The following is a 22,126-nucleotide window of genomic DNA, read 5'->3' as shown; positions in this document are numbered from 1 at the left end:
GCTAGAATATGTACTAATTTACGCTTACATCATTTAGTTGTAATGTTAGTACATGTACTAATTAATGCTTACATCATTTAGTTGTAATATTAGTACATGTACTAATTAATGCTTACATCATTTAGTTGTAATGCTAGTACATGTACTAATTTATGCAAATACTTTAAGTTGTAATGTTAGTGCATGTACTAATTTATGCTTACATCAAGTAGTTGTAATGCTAGTGCATGTACTAATTTATGTTTACATCTTTTAGTTGTAATGCTTTATGCTTATATCATTTAGTTGTAATGCTAGTACACATACTAATTTATGCTTATATCCCTTAGTTGTGATGCTAGTACATGCACTAATTTATGCTTATATCATTTAGTTGTAATGTTAGTACATGCACTAATTTATGCTTTTATCATTAAGTTGTAATGTTAGTGCATGTACTAATTTACTCTTACATCATTTAGTTGTAATGTTAATACATGTACTAATTCATGCTTACATCTTTTAGTTGTAATGTTAATACATGTACTAACTTATGCTTACATCATTTAGTTGTAATGTTAGTATGTGTACTAATTTATACTTACATTATTTAGTTGTAATGCTAGTTATCATCAGAAATCTATTTACAACCAGTCTCTTGTTTTCTTGCTCTTATAATGTCTTGTCAAGGAAGTCCTAATATTAATCTAGTTACCATCATAAACTTCATTAAGACATAAGATTAGATTTCTGTTTTCATGGGGTTATCACATGTAGAGTGCACAAAAATTAGAAGATTAAAATTACAACACAACATAACACAATTGTAACTCCCAAAATATATCCAGTAAATAACATGATCATGAAGTGAAAAGTGTTAACTGGGAAAATCCTAGAAAATCTCTTTGGCTTACTGTGATCAATAGAAAATTAAGAAGTTACTTGATTCATTTAATGTAAAAAGATCAGGACAATGTAAATAGTGAAACAATAATGTTTCTGTAGGTACTTTAAATTTCATTCTTCAAATGAACGTAACAATTTTTAAGTCACATTTGTCAACAGATAATATTATAAGATATCAATGCAAATAAAAACAGCAAGAAAAACCTCAAAAGAGAAAAGACTTTACAAAAGCAGCAAGGAAATCCACAACGGAATTTTTTTTATACACAAAAACAGCAAGCAAAATCTCAAAGGAAATAGCCTTTACAAAAACTGTAAGGAAAACATCAAAGAAAAATGATTAAACAAAAACAACAAGGAAAACCTCCAAGGATAAAAGACATTACAAAAAAGCAAAGAAAACATCAAAGGAAAAATGACTTTCCAAAGACAGCAAGGAAAACCCCAAAGGAAAATGACAGCAAAAAACCAGGCCTAAAGATAATCATGACTTGTTATCAAATTTGAAAGTGACCTTGACCTTGTCCATAAACAATATCAAAAGACTTGGACATCTGCAGAGATTAAAAGGTTTCTTAGTGGCATGGTGATATTTAAAATACACTAGGATATTTCCCCCAAAAATTAACCAAACTTCTATACAAAGGGAACAAATAGAGAAACTATGGGTGAAAGACAAAACAAACTGCAGAGTGTAAACCTTCTGAATTTGAGAATTGATATAAACTTTCATTTCTGGAGTAAATTAACAAACAAAATGATGGAAAGCTAAATTATTTTTGTCCTAAATGGATCTTGTTCTAAAAGTAGCCTTACATTTTCTTTCAATTTTGTGAATCTTTCTAATTCCAGGTTTGCATCAAAGACAAACAAATTCTGGAAGATTCCCATTAGCTACCACGTGCAAAGTAGGGCTATCAATGTAGACTTTAATTGGGCAAGATGCCTTGTATGGCTCTAGACAATCATGGTTGATATGTTAAGGGAACATAGCAATTATATGGCACCCTGAATTGTTTCAATTCTGGCAAAACCTTGTGGTATGTATATTGACTGCCAAGTTAGCAAATATTGACTAAAATCTGTTGTTTGCAACTTATTAAATATTTTCATATTTTGCATGATGGATGGAAATTTGTTTTCTGAAACTGAGGCAATTTTCTGGAAATAATGACATTGTTGAGGATGGTGTGGTAGACAAGTATCAATAACCATGTGTACAGTCATAAAATATATTTCTTTTCACCATTTCACAGGCCCATAAAAATCAATACAAATTTCTGATGCAATCTTCCATAACAAGGCAGTTTACTAAGTCTCTGTCTCGGAATGCCACATGTCTCTATAAATAAGTCAAATTGTAGTATTACGAGTCTATGGTAAAAAAATAAGTAATATAAATGAGTGAGAACCAACAAGTTTTGTAAAATTCAACAACTAATTTATTTCTCTATAATACAAAATGAAAAATTTAGAAAGACCTTACAGGATTGCAAATTAAATTCCAAATAATCCTAGAATTTCTAACATAAGTCCTAATGATTAAAGTTCTGAATAAACTTGTGTGGTATTTCAAAATTAATCTAACACTGAAAGTGTTAATGTGCCTGTGATGGTCTGTCTCATAGTGATGTGTCAGAAGTTTTTTGTTGAATCACAATAACACCATCCATGAATATATCCATATTTAAATGTAACTATAAATTCAAGTCTTGATTTCCAACAATGTTATTTTTGACTGTATTTCCAGAGAATTTGAATAAATAAATTCCAGCCCAAATGAAAGACTAGACACAACAATAACACAATTGATTCTGCTCAGCTCTTACAGCATGAATGAATAATTTCAAGATAAACAAGATTATATAGTGCTCTACTTGACCTGAGGTCACAATTATCATTTCCTATTAAAAAATTACTATTACCTAATGGCAAATTTCATTCTGGAAGGTTCCAAATGTTTACATACAAAAATCTTAGTTATCATTAGAAGGTCTGTAACTAAAATTATAATATAAAATATGGTAAACAACAGGTAGACCTGGCATTTCATGGGGAATTTTCAGTGCTCTGGACCCAGATTGCAATAACCAAAATCCATGATTCAGATCAGGTAGAAAATGAGCTTGGTTTCGGACAAGGTCAAGTCCAAAATATAATTATCAATAGCACATAATGAATTTAAAAAAACAACAAACAATGCAAATTAAATATACATAGCAGTAGTGTACATAATGTATCTGAAGGTGAAAGTTGAAGTTTGCTATCAGCATGCTCTATTTTATGCCTTAAGAATTACTTATACAGTCTACAAAAGTTCTTCTCTTACGAGGTCATCCCTTTTCCCCTTTTGCAATGAAAGGGGAAATGGGAGCGGCTTCCAGTGAAAAGGGACAACAGGTAAAATGTATTGTCACTAACCATATGTAATTGTTCTACTTCAGTTTATATTGACCCTTGGCATATTTAGCTAACCGGGTCCCTGAGTGGCCGAGTGGTCTAAAGCGCTCTCCGTTATGGATCAATGCCATCTCACCTCTGTCTGTGTGGGTTTGAATCTCGGATTCAGATAATGTGGGTATGTGAGAAAGCTTGCCAGTAGCTCTTCATGGGTCAGTGGTTCTTTCTGGGGTTTTCCTGGGTTCTTCCTCCACCATTAATACTAACCGCCATGTATAGCCTATCGTGTGCTGAAAAATGGTGCTAAACCCTACAACAAGAACAAGAACATTTAGCTAACCTGAATAGTATTTACTACTCTATCTGATTGGATGCACTAAAAGAAACTGATCCAATCAGATTGTTTGTTGTATTGACCTCTGAAGATAGTTGGGAATAATCATAACAGCTTCCATAGACAATCACATATGTCACAATGAAAGTTCTCTAACACCAACCTTTCAAATATGTCATTTTTTAAGTCAAGATATGTGGACATCATAGATGCCACCAATTTGGAGCTGAATTGGTCAAGTAACAAGTTCTCTGCCTGGATAATGGATCTGCTTGCTATAGACAAATGGGAAGGTACTTATTTATAACACTGCTTGCTATGGACAATGGGAAGGTACTTATTTATAACACTGCTTGCTATGCACAAATGGGAAGGTACTTATTTATAACACTGCTTGCTATGGACAATAAGAAGGTACTTATTTATAGCACTGCTTGCTATGGACAATAAGAAGGTACTTATTTATAACACTGCTTGCTATGGACAATGGGAAGGTACTTATTTATAACACTGCTTGCTATGGACAATAAGAAGGTACTTATTTATAGCACTGCTTGCTATGGACAATAAGAAGGTACTTATTTATAACACTGCTTGCTATGGACAAATGGGAAGGTACTTATTTATAACACTGCTTGCTATGGACAATAAGAAGGTACTTATTTATAGCACTGCTTGCTATGGACAATAAGAAGGTACTTATTTATAACACTGCTTGCTATGGACAATAAGAAGGTACTTATTTATAGCACTGCTTGCTATGGACAATGGGAAGGTACTTATTTATAACACTGCTTGCTATGGACAATAAGAAGGTACTTATTTATAGCACTGCTTGCTATGGACAATAAGAAGGTACTTATTTATAACACTGCTTGCTATGGACAATAAGAAGGTACTTATTTATAGCACTGCTTGCTATGGACAATAAGAAGGTACTTATTTATAACACTGCTTGCTATGGACAATAAGAAGGTACTTATTTATAACACTGCTTGCTATGGACAATAAGAAGGTACTTAGCACTGCTTGCTATGGACAATAAGAAGGTACTTATTTATAACACTGCTTGCTATGGACAATAAGAAGGTACTTATTTATAGCACTGCTTGCTATGGACAATGGGAAGGTACTTATTTATAACACTGCTTGCTATGGACAATAAGAAGGTACTTATTTATAGCACTGCTTGCTATGGACAATAAGAAGGTACTTATTTATAACACTGCTTGCTATGGACAATGGGAAGGTACTTATTTATAACACTGCTTGCTATGGACAATGGGAAGGTACTTATTTATAACACTGCTTGCTATGGACAATAAGAAGGTACTTATTTATAGCACTGCTTTGCCTAGCTACATATGCCACATGATGATATGGAACAAAGTGGATAACTTGACTAGCAAAAGATGGGTAAGAATATTCTACTGTAAAACTTATCAGACATCTCCACATAATAGCAAACCTTGTCTTATCAGACATCTCCACATAATAGCAAACCTTGTCTTATCAGACATCTCCACATAAGAGCAAACCTTCTGATTCATTTTATATGCATACAGGAAATTTATTTATTTTTCTGGTTTTGTGAAAAATAATTTTTTTCCACTGGTATGGGAATTTATGGATTGTGGAAGGAGTCCTACATGTTTCACAGGATGATATGTGTTCAATGGAGTCCAACATTTTTCATAGAGTGATCCATTTTCATTAGAAGGAGTCCTACAGTTTTTAAAGAATGATCATTGTTCATTGCAAGGAGTCCAACATTTTTCACAGAATGATCCATGTTCATTTGAAGGAGTCCTATATATTTCAAAGAATGACCAATGTTCATTGGAAGGAGTCCTACATTTTTTACAGAATGATCCTTGTTCATTGAAGGAGTCCTATAGATTTCACAGAATGACCAATTTTCATTGGTTTTATAAATTTATAGTTTGCAGCAATGGAAAAAAATCCATGAAAATTGGGACACCATAAAATTGTGAACTCACATATTTAACCTCTAATTAAAGGACATATTTCTACAATGGAAAGAATGTCGTGGTTCCCTTAGTGTTCTTTATAAACAATATTTAACTTTAGTTGGCCTCCAGCAAGGTGGTCTCTTTTTGTTGAAACATAATATCATCATTTTATTCAGCCAAATGTTGTCTCTATATGACACTACTGAGATTGCATTCAAAATTTTAGCCATTTATCTCACAGGTGAGTTAATCTGATCAGTTCAACAACAATAGTCTTGTCCAGTTTAACTACAGCACATTGTATGTGGATTGTGTCCCTTGCATTGTAGTTTTTTTTTTGTTGATTTAAATACAATGCATATTACACAATATTTGGGGCCTGTACATATAAAAACAAGAGTTTGTCAAAGGGACTGATACATTACTGTCCAAAAAGAATTTCCAGGATTTAAAGAAAGACATTTCTTCTGTGTAATTCTTGAATGTTTGAACCATGTCTGATATTCTTCAGCTAAAAGATTTTCAAATAAGCCACTGTAGCAGCCTAATTGGGATGTAAGATTGGAATAATTTAAAATTAGGACTAACTAGACACTATTAGAAGCCTTTGGGTGAGAACCTTACATTGATATGACCATCAATTCATGAGAATTAGTGACAAGATATTCAATAGGTTTGGAACTCCACAAAAAAAAAGTTTACAGTAATTAGATCTGTCCTAAAGAATGACTTGTAAGAAAAATATCTTTTTGAAAACTCCTAAACCATAATGTAATATCACAATTAAGCTAATTCCTTCTTTATAAGGATTACTAGATTCAGGAACACTACATCAAACAAGTACAGCCTTGTTGAATCTTTGTACTTTTGTTTATTTTAAAAGTGCTTCTGTTAATGTATGGAGAACTGGATTATGGTATAAGTTATATTCAAAAGGCACCAGTGCAGAGTGATTTAGTGTTATATTAAATACTTATAATGATATCAAATTATGTGTCTAGGTTTTCTCTCACATGAAAAAGGTGTAAGACAAGGGGAGAACTCATCTCCGTTACTGTTGTCCTATTCCTAAAAAACTTAAAATCATTTTAATAGGAAATGGACATAGAAGTTACTCTATATCTTCCAAACATAATGCCTCTGAAAATATCAACATTATCAATCACTGCAGTGATGTGTAATAACATCTGTTCCTCAGCACATATTTTTGATGTACTTCAGATGAATTGGATTCTACTTTGCTTACTTTACCTATGCAAATTAGCTAAATGGACTCTCCCACAGAGAATTTGACATGACACATCAACCTACCCATTGTCAGCCATTCAACTTATGTAATCTCTGAACGGTGGTTGTTTATCTGACCTTGAGGATAGGATTAACTGAGCCTTGAGCAGGACCTTTTCCTGTTGACACACATACTAAAGCTCTCATGCATATATCACAGTGGTAAAAAAAGTCTAGTTGTTTTGTTGTGGAAAAAACTTTAAGGCCAAGATTCCTGAAAATCATGTTTTTCAAAACATGACCTTGTTGTGGGTTTTGGGCATGCAATTTGGGTGTCCAAAATCATGTTTTTATGGTGTGTTATAGCGGGTAGGTGTCTAATATTATTGTTGTTGTTGTCATTGTGGGGTTTAATGCCATTTTTCAGCACACAATAGGCTATACATGGTGGCCAGTATTAATGGTGGAGGAAGAACCTGGGAAAACACTGGAAAGAACCACTGACACATGAGAAGCTACTGGCAAGCTTTCTCACAGACCCACATTGGCTGAATCTGAGACTTGAACCCATGCAGACAGAGGTGAGATGGCAGTGATCCATAATGGAGAACACTTTAGACCACTCGGCCACTCTGGGCCCCATGTTTAATATTATAAAATTTTAATTATTTTCATGATAAAAGACATAAATGTTTCATTTTTACATTTCCAGGACTAATGTTTATAAATATAATAAATTAATCAATATAGGTAACATGCAACTCTTGAAAATATTTGCAGGTCATTATATCGTGTTTTCCAAATTTTGTAATCCATGTTTAGAATTATGTAATGATATCATGTTCTAAATTAATGTTCTTTTTCTTATATACCTCATATTTTGTAAGCAATAAAACCTGTGTGTAATAAAGTCTTGGCTTTCTTTTTCTTCACAGCTAGAAAAGTGTCACAAGGCCATTAAGCTAGTTACTTCTTTATGGAGATTACTGTCCTAACCACTGCTAGAAAGTGTCACTAGGCCATTAAGCTAGTTACTACTTTATGGAGATTACTGTCCTAACTTCACTGCTAGAAAGTGTTACTAGGCCAATAAGCTAATTACTTCTTTACAAGAATTACTGTCTTGTCTTCACTATAAGAAACCTTGCATCTGTTTGATTGTCATTTTGTGGCATGGCTGGTTTATTTATGACTTGCTGCATAAAGAATCCTCTAATGATGTATTATTTAGTAGTTGTGAGAAATGGATTGGCTGAAGAGAACTGCAATTCTATTGTTTCTACATGCTGAGATTGATTATCTATTTCTTCAAAAACTGACTACATCTCGTATGTTTCCTTGTCTATTTTGAATAATATCTCATATGTTTCCTTGTCTATTTTGAATAATATCTCTCATATGTTTCCTTGTCTATTTTGAATAATATCTTTCATATGTTCCTTGTCTCTTTTGAATAATATCTCATATGTTTCCTTGTCTATTTTGAATAATATCTCTCATATGTCTCCTTGTCTATTTTAAATAATATCTTTCATATGTTCCTTGTCTCTTTTGAATAATATCTCTCATATGTATTTAGTTGTAATGCTAGTGCATGTACTAATTTATGCTTACATCATGTTTGTACATGTACTAATTTATGCTTACATCATTTAGTTGTAATGTTAGTGCATGTACTAATTTATCCTTATATCATGCTATTACATGTACTAATTTATGCTTATATCATTTAGTTGCAATGTTAGTGCATGTACTAATTTACGCTTACATCATTTAGTTGTAATGTTAATACATGTACTAATTCATGCTTACATCTTTTAGTTGTAATGTTAATACATGTACTAATTTATGCTTACATCATTTAGTTGTAATGTTAGTATGTGTACTAATTTATCCTTACATTATTTAGTTGTAATGCTAGTTATCATCAGAAGTCTATTTACAACCAGTCTCTTGTTCTCTTGCTCTTATAATGTCTCATCAAGGAAGTCCTTATATTAATCTAGTTACCATCATAAATTACATTAAGACATAAGATTAGATTTCTGTTTTCATGGGGTTATCACACGTAGAGTGCACGAAAATTAGATACAAGATTAAAATTACAACATAACATACCACAATTGTAACTCCCCAAACATATCCAGTAAATAACATGATCATGAAGTGAAAAGTGTTAACTGGGAAAATCCTAGAAAATCTCTTTGGCTTACTGTGATCAATAGAAAATTGAGAAGTTACTTGATTCATTTAATGTAAAAAGATCAGGACAATGTAAACAGTGAAACAATAATGTTTCTGTAGGTACTTGAAATTTCATTCTTCAAATGAACTGAACAATTTTTAGTCACATTTGTCCACAGATAATATTATAAGATATCAATGCAAATAAAAACAACAAGAAAAACCATAAAGGTGAAAAGACTTTACAAAAGCAGCGAGGAAATCCACAAAAGAAAGAAGACTTTACAAAAAACAGCAAGGAAAATCTCAAAGGAAATGGCCTTTACAAAAACAGCGAGGAAATCCACAAAGGAAAAAGACTTTACAAAAAACAGCAAGGAAAATCTCAGAGAAAATGGCCTTTATAAAAACAGTGAGGAAGACCTCAAAGGAAATGGCCATTACAAAAACAGCAAGAAAAACCTCAAAGAAAAAAGGCTTCACAAAGACAGCAAGGAAAACCCCAAACGAAAATGACAGCAAAAAACCAGGCCTAAAGATAATCATGACTTGTTATCAAATTTGGAAGTGACCTTGACCTTGTCCATAAACAATATCAAAAGGCTTGGACAACTGCAGAGACTGAAAGACTTCTTAGTGGCACTGTGATATGTAAAATACACTAGGATATTTCTCAAAAAAATTAACCAAACTTCTATACAAAGGGAACAAATAGAGAAACCCTGGCTGTAAGACAAAACAAAACTGCTGAGTGTAAACCTTCTGCATTTGAGAATTGATATAAATTTTCATTTCCGGAGTAAATTAACAAACAAAATGATGGAAAGCTAAATTATTTTTGTCCTAAATGGATCTTGTTCTAAAAGTAGCCTTACATTTTCTTTCAATTTTGTGAATCTTTCTAATTCCAGGTTTTCATCAAAGACAAACAAATTCTGGAAGATTCCCATTAGCTACCACGTGCAAAGTAGGGCTATTAATGTAGACTTTAATTGGGCAAGATGCCTTGTATGGCTCTAGACAATCATGGTTGATATGTTAAGGGAACATAGCAATTATATGGCACCCTGAATTGTTTCAATTCTGGCAAAACCTTGTGGTATGTCTATTGACTGCCAAGTTAGCAAATATTGACTAAAATCTGTTGTTTCAAACTTATTAAATACTTTCATATTTTGCATGATGAATGGAAATTTGTTTTCAGAAATTCAGGCAAATTTCTGGAAATAATTACATTGTTGAGGATGGTGTGGCAGACAAGTATCAATAACAATGTGTACAGTCATAAAATATTATATTCTTTTCACCATTTCACAGGCCCATGAAAATCAATACAAATTTCTGATGTGATCTTCTATAACAAGGCAGTTTACTAAGTCTCTGTCTCGGAATGCCACATGTCTCTATAAATAAGTCAAATTGTAGTATTACGAGTCTATGGTAAAAAAATAAGTAATATAAATGAGTGAGAACCAACAAGTTTTGTAAAATTCAACAAATAATTTATTTCCCTATAATACAAAATGAAAAATTTAAAAAGAACTTATAGGATTGCAAATTAAATTCCAAATAATCCTAGAAATTTTAACACAAGTCCTAATGATTAAAGTTCTGAATAAACTTGTGTGGTATTCCAAAATAAATCTAACACTGAAAGTGTTGATGTGCCTGTGGTGGTCTGTCTCATAGTGATGTGTCAGCAGTTTTTTGTTGAATCACAATAATACCATCCATGAATATATCCATATTTAAATGTAACTATAAATTCAAGTCTTAATTTCCAAGAATGTTATTTTTGACACTGTATTTCCAGAGAAGAATAATTTTAATAAATTTGTTGTTGTTGTTGTAGGGTTTAACGCCATTTTTCAGCACATGATAGGCTATACATGGCGGCCAGTATTAGTGGTGGAGGAAGAACCGGTTTTGAATAAATAAATTCTAGCCCAAATGAAACACTAGACAAAATGAAAATACAATGATTCTGCTCATCTCTTACAGCATGAATAAATAATTTCAAGATAAACAAGATTATATAGTGCTCTACTTGACCTGAGGTCACAATTATCATTTCCTATAAAAAAAACTATTACCTAATGGAAAATTTCATTCTGGAAGGTTCCAAATATTTACATACAAATGGGAAATGGGAGCGGCTTCCAGTGAAAAGGGACAACAGGTAAAATGTATTGTCACTAACCATATGTCATTGTTCTACTTCAGTTTATATTGACCCTTGGTACATTTAGCTAACCTGAATAGTATCTACTACTCTACTATCTGATTTGATGCACTAAAAGAAACTGATCCAATCAGATTGCTTATTGTATTGACCTCTGAAGATAGTTGAGAATAATCATAACAGCTTCCATAGACAATCACACATGTCACAATGAAAGTTCTCTAACACCAACCTTTCAAATATGTCATTTTTTAAGTCAAGATATGTGGACATCATAGATGCCACCAAACTGGAGCTGAATTGGTCAAGTAACAAGCTCTCTGTCTGGATAATGATCTGCTTGCAATGGACAATGGGAAGGTACTTATTTATAACACTGCTTGCTATGGACAATGGGAAGGTACTTATTTGTAACACTGCTTGCTATGGACAATGGGAAGGTACTTATTTATAACACTGCTTGCTATGGACAATGGGAAGGTTCTTATTTATAACACTGCTTGCTATGGACAATGGGAAGGTACTTATTTATAACACTGCTTTGCTTAGCTACATATGCCACATGATGATATGGAACAAAGTGGATAACTTGACTAGCAAAAGATGGGTAAGAATATTCTACTGTAAAACTTGTCTTATCAGACATCTCCACATAATAGCAAACCTTGTCTTATCAGACATCTCCACATAATAGCAAACCTTGTCTTATCAGACATCTCCACATAATAGCAAACCTTGTCTTATCAGACATATCCACATAATAGCAAACCTTGTCTTATCAGACATATCCACATAATAGCAAACCTTCTGATTCATTTTATATGCATACTGGAAATTTATTATTTTTATGGTTTTATGAAAAATTCATTTTTTTTCACTGATATGGAAATTTATGGATTGTGGAAGGAGTCCTACACTTTTCACAGGATGATCTGTATTCACTGGAAGGTGTCCTACAGTTTTCACAGAATGATCCATGTTCATTTGAAGGAGTCCTATATATTTCAAAGAATGACCAATGTTCATTGGAAAGAGTCCTACATTTTTTACAGAATGATCCTTGTTCATTGAAAGTAGTCCTATAGATTTCACATGATGATCAATGTTCATTGATTTTATAAATTCATAGTTTGCAGCAATGGAAAAAAATCCATGAAAATTGGGACACCACAAAATTGTGAATTCACAGATTTGACCTCTAATTAAAGGACATATTTCTACAATGGAAAGAATGTTGTGGTTCCCTTAGTGTTCTTTATAAACAATATTTAACTTTAGTTGGCCTCCAGCAAGGTGGTCTCTTTTTGTTGAAACATAATATCATCATTTTATTCAGCCAAATGTTGTCTCTATATGATACTACTGATATTGCATTCAAAATTTTAGCCATTTATCTCACAGGTGAGTTAATCTGATCAGGTCAACAACAATAGTCTTGTCCAGTTTAACTACAGCACATTGTATGTGGATTGTTTCCCTTGCATTGTAGTTTGTTTTTTTTTGTTGTTGATTTAAATACAATGCATATTATACAATATTTGGGGCCTGTACATATAAAAAAAACAAGAGTTTGTCAAAGGAACTGATGCATTACTGTCCAAAAAGAATTTCCAGGATTTAAAGAAAGACATTTCTCATGTGTAATTGTTTAATGTTTGAACCATGTCTGATATTCTTCAGCTAAAAGATTTTCAAATAAGCCACTGTAGCAGCCAAATTGGGATGTTAAAGATTGGAATAATTTTAAATTAGGACTAACTAGACACCATTAGAAGACTTTGTGTGAAAACCTTATGTTGATATGACCATCAATTCATGAGAATTAGTGACAAGATATTCAATAGGTTTGGAACTCCACAAAAAAAAAGTTTACAGTAATTAGATCTGTCCTAAAGAATGACTTGTAAGAAAAATATCTTTTTGAAAACTCCTAAACCATAATGTAATATCACAATTAAGCTAATTCCTTCTTTATAAGGATTACTAGATTCAGGAACACTACATCAAACAAGTACAGCCTTGTTGAATCTTTGTACTTTTGTTTATTTTAAAAGTGCTTCTGTTAATGTATGGAGAACTGGATTATGGTATAAGTTATATTCAAAAGGCACCAGTGCAGAGTGATTTAGTGTTATATTAAATACTTATAATGATATCAAATTATGTGTCTAGGTTTTCTCTCACATGAAAAAGGTGTAAGACAAGGGGAGAACTCATCTCCGTTACTGTTGTCCTATTCCTAAAAAACTTAAAATCATTTAAATATGAAATGGACATAGAAGTTACACTATATCTTCCAAACATAATGCCTCTGAAAATATCAACATTATCAATCACTGCAGTGATGTGTAATAACATCTGTTCCTCAGCACATATTTTTGATGTACTTCTGATGAATTGGGTTCTACTTTGCTTACTTTACCTATGCAAATTAGCTAAATGGACTCTCCACAGAGAATTTGACATGACACATCAACCTACCCATTGTCAGCCTATCAACTTATGTAATCTCTGAAGGGTGGTTGTTTATCTGACCCTGAGGATAGGTTTCCCCATTGACAAACATACTAAAGCTCACATGCATATATCACAGTGGTAAAAAAGTGTAATATTTTGTTGTTGAAGAAATGTTGGGGCCAAGATTCCTGAAAATCATGTTTTTCAAAACATGACCTTGTGGGTTTTGGGTGTCCAATTTTGGTGTCCAAAATCATGTTTTGTATGTGACATGGTGTGTTATAGCAGTTATGTGTCTGATATTATAATATTCTGTCATTATTTTCATGATAAAAGACATGACTGTTTCATTTTTATATTTCCAGGACTAATGTTTATAAATATAATCAATTAATCAATATAGGTAACATGCAACTCTTGAAAATATTTGCAGGTCATTATATCATATTTTCCAAATTTTGTAATCCATGTTTAGAATTATGTAATGATATCATGTTCTAAATTAATGTTCTTTTTCTTATATACCTCATATTTTGTAAGCAATAAAACCTGTGTGTAATAAAGTCTTGGCTTTCTTTTTCTTCACGGCTAGAAAAGTGTCACAAGGCCATTAAGCTGGTTACTTCTTTATGGAGATTACTGTCCTAACCACTGCTAGAAAGTGTCACTAGGCCATTAAGCTAGTTACTACTTTATGGAGATTACTGTCCTAACTTCACTGCTAGAAAGTGTTACTAGGCCAATAAGCTAATTACTTCTTTACAAGAATTACTGTCTTGTCTTCACTATAAGAAACCTTGCATCTGTTTGATTGTCATTTTGTAGCATGGATGGTTTATTTATGACTTGCTGCATAAAGAATCCTCTAGTGTAGTATTATTTAGTAGTTGTGAGAAATGGATTGGCTGAAGAGAACTGCAATTCTATTGTTTCTACATGCTGAGATTGATTATCTCTGTCTATTTGCTCAAAAATTGACTACATCTCATATGTTTTCTTGTCTATTTTGAATAATATCTCTCATATGTTTTCTTGTCTATTTTGAATAATATCTCTCATATGTTCCTTGTCTCTTTTGAATAATATCTCTCATATGTTTCTTTGTCTCTTTTGAATAGTATCTCTCATGTTTTCTTGTCTCTTTTGAATAATCAAACATGGCAATTAATCTACCAACAGGACACACAGCCATCTTTCTGCCTGACTAGTCCTCACAAGGATGATACAAGTTCAAGGTCAAATGCAGTTTCAAATATTCAGCATACATAAGCATATAGTATATAAAATTCAAACAACAATTACCATTTGGAAATGCATTTAAGTTTTGTAAAAGAAAATCAAAAACAATGCAAAAAATTCCTTTTACAGCATGAAGGTTATACTTTCCTTACAATGTATACATATTTAATGTTACAATTCTGCATACAATTTCATGATATATTATATAAAATATGTACTTTTATATAAAATTCAACAAAATTAAGGTTGATATTCACTCCATGAAAGCAATGATGAAAAGAAATGACAGTGAGTTAAAAATAAAACATTTCTTAAATTATCAATTTCTTTTAACCATTTGATTCTCACTTTTGAAAGGTCATGATATATTATTATTATCATTATTATTATTATTATTATTATTATTATTATTATTATTATTATTATTATTAAACAAAAACCCATAGCACATTTGGATTGTAATTACTGGTTGAATTGAGTTGAAGTTCAGATTCTGAATTTCTCTTGTAAATTGCTTTCTGCATCAACATAAATATTCTGTGGAACCCAATGTATCTTGCCTGTTTCCATATGCTTGTCCATAACAAACCCATATGTGGCCTCCATATCCATGTTGATAATAACCCCCATATCTAACTTTCATAGACTTTCACACAAAACATTAACACAGCTTACCATAGTGCTGAAGAAAGCAAGACAGTAGTACCTGGTATATCCACAAGCAAACGGTAGATCAGCAACTGATGTCGAACATATGTGACGTTCCAAACATTTTAACACAAAACATGAACATCATTTAGAATGATGAAACATAAACATCATTTACTATGATGAAACTTGCTTTTTGTGTAAGCAGGCAAGACAGAAACTCCCAGCATATCAGTGTGTAAACTTTAATCCCTATGGTAATATTACACTAAACTTTATCCCAGTTGTAATATTATGCCAAACTTTATCCCTATGATTTTATTACACCAAACTTTAGTCCTATTGTAATATTATCACACCAAAGTGTAGCCCTAAGGTATTATTACACCAAACTTTAGCCCTATGATAATAGTATAATATACTTTAGCCCTATGGTAATATTACACCAAACTTTATCCCTATGGTAATTTTATAATATACTTTAGCCCTATCTTAATATTACACCAAACGTTTTTGCTATGGGAATATTACCCCAAACTTTAGACCTATGGTAATATTACAGCTTTATTTTAATACTACACCAAACTGTAGCCCTATGGTAATATTAAACCAAACTATACCCCTATGATAATATTACACCAAACTTTAGTCCTATGGTATTATTACACCAAACATTACCCCTATGGTAATATTACACCAAACTTTAGCCCTATGGTATTATTACATCAAACATTATCCCTATGGTAATATTACACCAAACTTTAGTCCTATGGTATTATTACACCAAACATTATCCATATGGTAATATTACACCAAACTGTAGCCCTATGGTAATATTAAACCAAACTATACCCCTATGATAATATTACACCAAACTTTAGTCCTATGGTATTATTACACCAAACATTATCCCTATGGTAATATTACACCAAACTTTAGCCCTATGGTATTATTACATCAAACATTATCCATATGGTAATATTACACCAAACTTTAGTCCTATGGTATTATTACACCAAACATTATCCATATGGTAATATTACACCAAACTGTAGCCCTATGGTAATATTAAACCAAACTATACCCCTATGATAATATTACACCAAACTTTAGTCCTATGGTATTATTACACCAAACATTATCCCTATGGTAATATTACACCAAACTTTAGCCCTATGGTATTATTACATCAAACATTATCCATATGGTAATATTACACCAAACTTTAGTCCTATGGTATTATTACATCAAACATTATCCATATGGTAATATTACACCAAACTTTAGCCCTATGGTATTATTACACCAAACATTATCCCTATGGTAATATTACACAAAACTTTAGCCTTATGGTAATATTACAGCTTTATTGTAATATTACACCAAATGTTAGCCCAAACTTTAGCCCTTAATATTACAACCAAACTATACCCCTATGGTAATACACCAAACTTTAGCCCTGTAGTAATATTACACCAAACCTTTAGCCCTATTGTAATATTATTACACCAAAGTTTAGCACTATGGTAATATTACACCAAACTTTATCCCTAAGGTAAAATTAAACCAAAGTTTCATTTAAATGAAGCAACCAATAATTATGACATGTGACTTTCAAACACTGTTCACAATAATCAACCAAGTTTTCTGCAAAAGCAGACTAGACAAACAAGATAGGAACTCTTAGCATATCAGCACATAAACTTTAGATCCATTATAATCCAAACTTTAGAATGAATACAGCCTATGATATAGAAGATACTTGACTATTAAAATATGAACACAAACCTTTATCATTGCTCACCATGATGGTCATACAGGTGAGACACCTAAGACATATTACGGTACCAATTTTGGTAATATTATCAAATAGTTTTCACTTGCATGCAGCAATTGATATAGAAAAATGTAACTTGCTGCTGCCATTGGTGGAAAAGTGACTACTATATCTCACTGTGTTTATTCTGGTAAATCAACAAATATTTAAATCTAGTGTAGACAGCAGTACAGAAAACATACTGATAAATATACATATGGCTATGTTTCAGTACAACATACAATCTCTATTATACATTAGGGTCTATTCTAGAACTCAGTAGGGGCTCAGTAAGAGAAAAATCCATATCCCCGTTAGCAAAAAAGGCAGCGAATTTTATTAATATAGGACAGATGTAACAAAGAAATCAGGTGGGGTTTTGGTTCAATTTTTGAGAAATTAACATGAATCCTGTAACATATAAGAAAGACCCAATGTTGATTTCAGATTTCAATCAAATCATTTGATTTTGCTTTGATTTTCAATTTGACTTGACACTTTATAAGGGATTATATGACACAGGAACAGTGATTCCATGGATCTTCACATATGCTTGAAACAGCACTAGGAGGAGGCTCCAATATGCAGTGAGATAACAATCCTAGCATAGAAGGGTAACAATATGCAGTGAGATAACAATCCTACCATAGAAGGGTAACAATATGCAGTGAGATAACAACCCTACCATAGAAGGGAAACAATATGCAATGAGATAACAATCCTACCATAGAAGGGTATAATTTTTTTGCACAACTTATAATGAACTGAATTTTCAGGAAATTATATCAAAGTTATTTTGTATTTTAAAACTTACACAAAAAATTTAAACATTTTCAATGTTATCACCAGTTTCATCAAAGCCAGAAAGATTCCTTTGACTCTTCAGCTGCAAACAGAAATGTAAGGTCACTGTGACCTGTTTTTGCCAGAAAGTTATACTAATGTTTCACCTGAAAATTTCAATGTAATCAATGCAGTGTAAAAAGTAGTCGCTGTGACCTGCTATTATCCATTATGAGAATTCTTCCTAAAGATAAATACAGCCATTAGTTTTAATGACTGTAATACAACAGTGAATGAGAAATGGAATTAAATGCAAAACACTTAAATTACTGGAGTATGTAAAGTAGGTCACTATGACCAACCTATGCCAGAGACAGTAGTAATCCTAAGATAAATGCATCAATCAAGGTTTATAGTTTAGCATATATGAATTTCAGATTAATGTTATGAAAATTAAAAACCTTTTGACACTAAACTTCACATAGATAGCTTTCCACAACCCCAGCAAGCACACCCCAGACAAAAGCTGAAATACACTGACAAATTTTGGAGCTAAGTGGCTTTAAGAAAAAAAGAATTTAACAGAATTTTGGACGACAATGCCATTACTGGAAAATTAACATCTACAACTGGCCTTTTGGTAATGTTGGGGAGACAAGAGAATTTACTGTTGGAAAAGTATCATTTATTTCTGGTCCCCTGCTATCGTAAAGAAAGAAAAGAGGAAGTTACTTGTGGAAAAGTAAAATTCATTCTGGCTCCCTGTTATTGTAAGAGAGACAAAGGGATGCTACTGTTGGAAAAGTAACATCTATATTTGGCATTCTGCTAATGATGCAGTGACTGGGGGAAGTTATTGTTGGAAAAGTAACATCTGTATCTGGTCCTCAGCTATTACATGGGATCCAAGGGAAAGTTACTGCTAAAGGTAAAACATTCTATATCTTGTCTAAAAAATAAGAGCTATATCTGCCCTCCAGCTAATACAGGAGATACAAGGGAAGTAACTGCTAAAAGTGACATCTATATCTTGTCCTCAGCTATTACAGGGGATACAAGGGGAAGTTATTGCTAAAAGTAACATCTATATCTGGTCCTCAGCTATTACAGGAGATCCAAAGGAAAGTTACTGCTAAAAGTAAAACATTCTATATCTTGTAAAAAAAATAACAGCTATATCTGCCCTCCTGCTAATACAGGAGATACAAGGGAAGTAACTGCTAAATGTGACATCTATATCTTGTCCTCAGCTATTACAGGGGATACAATGGGAAGTTACTGCTAAAAGTAACATCTGTATCTTGTCCTCAGCTATTACAGGGGATACAAGGGGAAGTTACTGGTACAAGTAAAGTAGTATCTGGTCCTCTGTTAATACAAAGGAGACATGGAAAGTTAAGACAGGTTTCCTCAATGACAAATAAAATCCAATTATCTTTTAAGCTCCTGATAATACGTTACTATAAGAAAAGAAAAGTACTGTAATAATACTGCATTCAATAATATGTTTGTAATTACAACACACACTGCTGATTCCCTTCTAATTTATTATGAGACTGTTATAACAGGTTGTTATAACAACATAATTTCTAGGTCACATTTTAACTCATCAAATCTGGAGTTCCCTGCATCTACCTAGTTTGGAAAGCAAGAGTTCCCAACAAATTTCAGTGAAGCCTAGCAAAGTGTCTGGCGCTTTTATAAATTCTGCACCAGTGTGAAAGTAAAAGTAAACAGCTTAGCTTCCTTGTCAATGAAAATCATTGATCTAATTTCCCTATAAAAGGATTGGGCTAAATATAGATTAAACTTAAGCAGACATATTAATTCAACATAGTATACAGACCTGCAGGTGTTTTTGTCTGCTGTGGCCAGGTGTCAATCTGCAGTGTGGCATTAGGTCCAATTCTTGTAAAGCGCACAACATGGTAGGCCCCATCATTCACCATGTGGTAAAATTCTCCGATAGGATGTTCCAGTTTGCCCATATTATATGCCACAACCAGATTTCCTCCAGCCTGGAAAGCAACAAATTTTAGTACAGTCATTAAGTTTCATTCTTTCATAAGACCATACTTCTTGATAAACTCATTAAATTTTAAAAAAATTATACAAGATAACATTTTCAATTATTAATGTAACATTTATTTTTCTAAATCACTAGTCCCTGCTGATCATATAAGAAACAATTTTTTTTGGTTTTGCAGCTCATTAACTGTTTAAGCCAATATGAATGTGTGCAGTTATGTAATGCCAGGTATACTCTACACAACTTATTTTTCACTATCTCTTCCATGCTTATTATTTTACAGTTTGGACAGAATCCAAATTCTCTGTTAGATCTGCTAGGTGTAATTACTGAATCCAGTCATCATTAAGTCACAGCCCTAAGAAAAAATACCAAAAACGAAAGATGTTATTTTTACCAGCTGCATTTCGATATAGTCATCCCCACTGCTACTGTCGATACGAACCAGGTTGGCATTGTGCTGTATTGTTTTGAAACCAAATGCTAGATAGTCACTGTTTGTGCTCACATCCTTCCCTTCTCCATACTCAAATGTAATCAGTCCTTTCCCAAACCGGTATGTAGTGCTCACTAAACAAACAACATAGAATCATTTATAAAATGTTCTCATCCTTAACTTGATAAATTCTGGTAATTGTGTCAAACTTGATTCTTGACATTTTGATTTCAACTTATATTCAATACCACTCTGTGACAAATTTTAGCACAAAAAGCAATTTTTTTCCTCACACTTTTTCTGATTTGTAAGGGGCACCCGTTCATAAACAACAAAAACTTTCACATCCCTTTCCTTGCCATTATAGGCAGGTTTAATGGGTATACAAAAATACTGGATCAATGAATTTTTAATGGCAAATAAGAAGGAATTATTTAAGCATATCATTATTATCATGTGTTTGTCCATCAAAGTTTTGGAGATGGTTTACATACCATTATTACTCAATCATAAGTTTATCATTACTCAATTATGATTAATTATTGCTCAATCATAAGTTTATCATTACTCAATTATGATTAATTATTGCTCAATCATAAGTTTATCATTACTCAATTATGATTAATTATTGCTCAATCATAAGTTTATCATTACTCAATTATGATTAATTATTACTCAATCATAAGTTTATCATTACTCAATTATGATTAATTATTACTCAATCATAAGTTTATCATTACTCAATTATGATTAATTATTACTCAATCATAAGTTTATCATTACTCAATTATGATTAATTATTACTCAATCATAAGTTTATTATTACTCAATTATGATTAATTATTACTCAATCATAAGTTTATTATTACTCAATTATAATTAAATATTACTCAATCATAAGTTTATTACTCAATTATAACTGGGTCCAACTGCAAATAACATAGACCACATCTGCTATCACATAATCTGCCAGTAAATCAGGGTCTATCTTGTTTGTTTTACTGGTTGCTCCTAGCAAACTGCATAAACAGAGATCTGCTGGTGCATTATGTGACAGTAGGTCTGGGTCTATGCCATTTGCTGTTGGATTCAAGTTGTAAACAAGTTCATATGGTAAAAAAAACAGCCATCTTTTATATGCATTATGTTAACTAACCATCACTACAAGTGGGTCCAGTGTATGAAGTCATCTCACATTCACATACGTATGAGTTCCATTGCTGGACACAGCGTCCACCATTGTAACAGGAACTAGGTTGGCATGATATACCTGACTCTGAAATATATATATATAGATATATATAACATGATATTGATTCACAATTACAGAGGAAGGGTTATTGTAGGATTTGAGGGTTGGATTGCCAAGATTTCATGATGTTTTAAGTCAAATTTAAACAGTTTCTCACTTTCCTTATTTAGTGTTTTAATAAAGCCATCTGAATGTTCATCAAAAACTGTGCTGAAGCCAAGAAATTTCCTATCAGATCTGATACATTTGTTTATTCAATAGGACTGCTGGGTTGATTCTTA

The 22,126-nt window shown here is 32.3% G+C and overlaps 1 protein-coding gene across 1 annotated transcript in view; it reads right to left on the bottom strand.

Moving 5' to 3' along the window:
* LOC149808398 (neurexin-1-like) overlaps positions 1 to 22,126 on the bottom strand; it is a 335,258-nt gene that overhangs the window by 57,786 nt on the left and 255,346 nt on the right. The window contains exons 12-14 of the mRNA XM_089976649.1: positions 21,750 to 21,869; positions 20,555 to 20,727; positions 19,975 to 20,146 (exon numbers count right to left, since the gene is read on the bottom strand). Of these exons, the coding sequence (XP_089832775.1) occupies positions 19,975 to 20,146; positions 20,555 to 20,727; positions 21,750 to 21,869 (465 nt within the window). The remainder of the gene's footprint in view (positions 1 to 19,974; positions 20,147 to 20,554; positions 20,728 to 21,749; positions 21,870 to 22,126) is intronic.

Source organism: Sinohyriopsis cumingii, chromosome 1 (assembly GCF_028554795.1).
Source record: "Sinohyriopsis cumingii isolate HCF-2022 chromosome 1, ASM2855479v2, whole genome shotgun sequence".
Lineage (NCBI taxonomy): Eukaryota > Metazoa > Mollusca > Bivalvia > Unionida > Unionidae > Sinohyriopsis > Sinohyriopsis cumingii.
The sequence above is the reverse complement of the archived record's forward strand: the minus strand, read 5'-3'. Positions and strand labels throughout refer to the sequence as shown.